The sequence below is a fragment of the Austrofundulus limnaeus genome, unplaced genomic scaffold (genome assembly GCF_001266775.1).
Source record: "Austrofundulus limnaeus strain Quisiro unplaced genomic scaffold, Austrofundulus_limnaeus-1.0 Scaffold15, whole genome shotgun sequence".
Taxonomy (NCBI): domain Eukaryota; kingdom Metazoa; phylum Chordata; class Actinopteri; order Cyprinodontiformes; family Rivulidae; genus Austrofundulus; species Austrofundulus limnaeus.
This window is the reverse complement of record NW_013952417.1, coordinates 3,497,399-3,502,772: the sequence shown is the minus strand read 5'-3', so window position 1 is coordinate 3,502,772 and position 5,374 is coordinate 3,497,399. Positions and strand designations below refer to the sequence as shown.

Here is a 5,374-nt window from a genome sequence, read left to right as displayed (position 1 = left end):
TACTGTGCATGTGTGTCAAGGACAGAAAGGCAGATGTGGCAGTGGAAGGTGTCAAAGCAGTTTGGAGAGAAAAACAAAGTAAAGAACCAAAAAAATAAGAAAACGATTAATCGATTATTAAGTTAGTCATCAATTATTTTAATAATCGATTAGTCGTTGATTAATCAATTAATCGTTGCAGCCCTATGGGGATGATGATGATAGTTTACAGTTGGGGCTAAAACACAAGAAGTCGAAGGCTAAAAGCATAATGTGTGACAATAAAGTTATATTTACTATTAGTTTTTATGTTTTACACGATAGGTTAAAATAATGAAATGTGATGTTTAATAAATTAGCTCTAAACTAACGACATATATACATCAGCTCGGAAGCTAACACTATACTATATTATTATCTGTGGATAAAACACCATATATCGCTTTGTATACATATGTATATATTAGCACTGGGGCTAACACTTTATTTTAATATCTCTGGAGCTAATACCATTCAGTTTGGGAGATAACACAATATTTATTAGGTCTGGGCTACCAGCATTAGCTCAGGAGGTGACACTATCGCCATATGTATATTAGTTTGGGAGCTAATATATTTACCAACTCTGGAGCTAACACAAATCTAAAAGGCGGAAGCTGAGGTTTATTTTCCCTGAAGCAACTCTGTTGTCCATCATAATTTTCAGTTTCAGGCTGAGTCATTTCTACGTTCTCCTCTCTGTTAATGCGCTCCGGTTTCATTTAAAAGGGCTTAACATAAGAAATTGCTCAGAATTAATGTTGAAGCTGGAAGAAGCTCGCACCAGATCAATCACTTTCATCATTTACCCAGAATGCTTTATTTTTTTTATTCATAAAAACTAAATAACCTACAGTATTTGTTCAAGTCAATAATGGTTAAAGTTACATCTAGTCGAGATCCCTTTAGGGCATTTTGAAGCTCTTGTATTATCATTTGTATTTTAATTTAACTCTTATGCTGACTGTTGTTATCAGATCACCAGGAGTGGACGAATTGTTCCAGACAAGGAGTACAAACACAAGCTGATCCAAAGAGCCCATCAGAGACACATCAGAGACTGCCTGGCCCAGGCCTTTTTCCACAAAATGATGGAGATGGAGGTGAAACATGGAAAAGGACACACACACAAAATATAAATAAATCTGCCAATTAATTTGTAGTTCTCCTCACGATTACCCTATGCTAATTTTCCCTGCCACTCTTCCAGCGCGTCCACAAGACTGAAATCCAAAGGAACCTGGAGGAGTTTGTACGAAGGGAAAGAGTGCACAGAATGAAGGTGCTTCATTTCCATTTAATCAAGCTTTGCTGCCTTGTTTTGCAAATCGACTCCTATTAAATTCGATGAAACAAAAAGACAGTCAGTGACAAGAGTTCATTTGCACATATAAATACTCTCACATCCTGTGTGACTCATCCAAAATTAGACATTCATTCACATACAATAAATAAAATGCTTCAGTTTTTGCGTGAACTCTTCAAACATGGCCACAGAAAGCATTATAACAAATGTCCTTGTTTGTAAGGTGGAACGCTCCAAAAAATACAAGGAGGACACGATTCCCATCCTGCCTCCACATCCGCCTTTGAGGGCTCGGGACATCCAGAAACAGCACTCTGTGCCAGAAGAAGAGCATTCTGAATCCTCTGGGTCTGTAAGTAAAAATGTCTTCATGGAGAAGCGGACTTTGCATCATAGCCTTTCTCAGGGGTGGGCAATCCTGGTCCTTGAGGGCCGCAGCCCTGCATGTTTTACTTGTTTCTCTGCTCCAACACACCTGGTTTGAATGAATGGGTGATTATCAGGCTTCTGTAAAAATTGGAAAGGGTAATTCAGTGACTGAACCAAGTGAATTGAAGCAGGGGAAAAAAGTCAAACATGCAGAGCTGCAGCCTTCGCGGACCAGGATCGCCCACTCCTGGTTTATCTAAACCCCTTGAAATTGGCCTCTGACTCTTTAAGAATCTCCTGCTGTTTCCGACACTCCCACTTTCAGCAAGTCTTCACAACTAAGCTTCAAGGGGGAGGGGTGCTGTGTGGGGCAGGAGCTCAGCAGGGAGGAGCTTTGTGTAAATAGGCGGGGCTTTGTACCAGCAAGTGTTTAGGCAGCTCAACATGGCTGCAGGAGATTCAAGGGAATGAGTCAAAGCATGCAACCATGTCCATTTCATAGGAATAACATCCACCTATTAGCTATACCCACTTCTTCCTTTCAGGGTCATTGGTGCCCATATCCAGCAGTCACAGTGTGAGGGGCGGGGTACACCCTGGACAGGTCGCAAGTCCATCACAGGGCCACACATAGAGACAAACGACACACAACCATTCACTCTCTCACTCACACCTAGGGACAAATAATAATTTAGCTTTCAGAGTTGTATTCATTTGCACAGTGTTTGTAGATTGTTGATAAAAATCTGACAGTTTGAAAGTGGTTGAATTTTACTGTGGGAAAAGTGTGCGAACCCTGCATTTCATCTCTGAAGCATTTTAAACGGTCCAATCCTGAGTGGACCCTTTAAACCCCATATGGGTTTAATCTTTTAAATCTAAAAATCTAATTTGTCAGATGTTCATATTTTTTAACGTTAAAAGAAAATGCAATTATTTCCTTGATGGGGCTGTTTGTTTCTGAATACCTTACCTTATATTTTAAAACTATTTCTGCTTTTCTGAAGGTTTTGTAGGACTTCTGTACTTTATCTTAAACACAGTGCTTATTTTATTGGTTTCTTGTGTTCATGCAGAAGTAAAGCCCTTTTCAGTATTAAATTGATATAAAATGCATTCAAGTAATTTCAGGCAGGGAATCAAAAATTTGTATTTTTAAAAATGATGCCTTCAAATGGTAAAACAATGAAACGTGCAACAATGAGAAAAATGCAGTCATTTTCAAATAATGTAGTTGTTTGTGCCTATCTGGCAACATTAGTTCAAAAATTTCTGTACTTTTAATTACTGCTAAGTTAACAATTAAACAATAATAATTTACTGCATGTGTTTAATTTATTTCCAGCAGATTTTTAATTTGCGGAAACAGAAAAAAAATCACATTTACTTGAAATTAACGATAAAATAAACACTGTTGGACAACTTGAAAGTCTTTTACAAACAGAATAATGTCTTTAATGGTTAAAAAAACTATTAAACATTGTGTATAGCATTTCAGTGTCGCAAAAATACTGTGTGTGCTAAAAAATGTAACATACAGTGACAAAAAATAATTGCCTTGCATAAAAACTTTTTTTTACCAGGATAAATAATTCTGTATTCCCTTCAGCAGTGAAAGAACTTCCTGTACTGTAGTTATGCAGTAAATACACTCTCTGCTGTAACTGTATTAGAATTAAACTCTGTGCCTGTTCTAGCCGAGCTCGTCCCGACCCAACACAGCTCCAGGGAAGATGCAGAGGCCGGCGCGCCTGAAGCCCATCCACAGTAACAGCACCACAGCTTCACTCAGACGCAGCTCCCTCTACAGACCCCACAAGTCTCCACACGAGGACGAGCAGCTGTTCCAAGCCACAGTGAGGAGCACACACACAACAAATCACATTTTATTTTCTAACTTGAGTGTAACACGTTTTTTTTCTCTCTCTCTCCCAGATGGACAAGAAACCCCGCAGGCATTTGACAACAATGGAGGCTATTCAGGGCATCTCGCCCCACTGCCTCCCAGTCATCAACAACTATGTCACACCAGTGCCTCCAGTAACAAAGAAGAAGCAGAATGGGGTAAAGGCCACCCCCAGCAGCACCGTCAGAGGCCGCAGACTGCGCCCCTACACCTCGTCCAGRGGAGCTGACGTCAGTCCCCCTCTGCTTTCTAACAAAAATCAGCAGTAACCTTTTCAATTTCATTTGATGTTATTTAGTCTTTATTTAATGAGGTCGACCCATTCAGACACAAGCAGGGGCGGAGTGGGGAAARTTTTCAGCCCGGGAGTTTAATGGCCAAGACCGGCCCAATTTTTGTACATATAAAAAATTAGGCAAAGATGCAGCACTAGCATGTAATATTTTTGTATTTTTATTCACTGATCAAAACCTGCCTCTTCACACTTCATCAACAACAAAGTAAATGTTTCTGCTGTGGTGCAATAATGTGTACTCAATACAGTACATGATGTTCACCTGCATTATACTATGTAGTGTAGCAGCTCTTTAAACTCAGGTGTACAGTTTGACAATCAACTAGTTTCATAGAACAAAGTTCAGTTCTGTAGTACACAGGTGGGGCACTGCAGGTGTGTTGGTTTATTCTCTCTAATGTGAAGCAATGAGCATCAGAAGCATTGTAATGTGTGTGAGGGGGTATTAGTGGGGGGTCTGGAAGTCCTCCCCCAGAAAATTTTGAAATTAGTAGATGCAGTTTCCTGCATTTTGGTGTATTTTGCAGGTTCCTAAACATATTTTTACCTCCATAAAAACACTTGATTAAATAACTAAATTAGAGGCAGATTCTAGTTGAATCATCCTGTTTATAAACTCACTGCTGTGGCTCAGATAATGAAATTAAGGTGACAATTTATCCCAAACAATGACTTTAGAGGAGAATTTTACTTTATATTGTTTGTTCTTGATTTAGTTTTATTTGTAACATGTCATTGTGCCAAGCAACTGCATGTTTAAAATATTAACTACACAATGAAGGGGGCATTTATTTTTCTGATTAAATGACAGGTCTACTCATAACAAACTGACATGACATCATGCAGCCTTTTACCATAATGACACTGTGTCAAACAGTGGTCATATAAAATATAACTTTCATCAGTTTTATCACCCTGTAAATATTAAGAAAAACAGATATATGGATGTTTGGAACTGATCAGAAATCTAATGATGGATGAATTGACAGATTTGTTTATTGACGTTTATTTAACCAGGAAAATCCTAATTATGAAAAACAAGCTCTACCACTTTCTAGAAATAAAACTTAAAAGTTGTTAATCATGCTGTAAATTATGCTTTTAGATCCATAACTTCTTTAATTAAGTTCACACAGCTAACTAGAATGTACTCATAATAAATATTAATTTGAGTAAACATTTTATATTTCATTCACACCTGCCCAGCACCTTCACCGCTCACCTGACAGAACTTTACCTGCTGAATCTGCCTCTGACTCTCAGCTCATCAACAGACATGGACATGGATTAAATATTGATGGATTAAGTATTGGGTTATTTTTACTGTCACCTGAAGTCAGTCTGCTTTAAAAAGTCAAGAAAATATCATGAAATAACATGAATAAATTAACAAATAACCAGTTGTTTTTTCCGTGATCCCATTGTTAAAAGTTAATTCTCTGACCATGAAGCACTGTTTTTATGCAGAAAATACTGAAAC

At 38.2% G+C, this 5,374-nt stretch overlaps 1 protein-coding gene across 1 annotated transcript in view; it reads left to right on the top strand.

The window, feature by feature from the left end:
- The window catches only part of erich3 (glutamate-rich 3), a 21,847-nt gene that overhangs the window by 5,380 nt on the left and 11,093 nt on the right, over positions 1–5,374 (top strand). Inside the window, exons 3-7 of the mRNA XM_014002917.1 lie at positions 996–1,121; positions 1,229–1,300; positions 1,548–1,676; positions 3,391–3,549; positions 3,629–3,829. Coding sequence (XP_013858371.1) covers positions 996–1,121; positions 1,229–1,300; positions 1,548–1,676; positions 3,391–3,549; positions 3,629–3,829 — 687 coding nt within the window. The remainder of the gene's footprint in view (positions 1–995; positions 1,122–1,228; positions 1,301–1,547; positions 1,677–3,390; positions 3,550–3,628; positions 3,830–5,374) is intronic.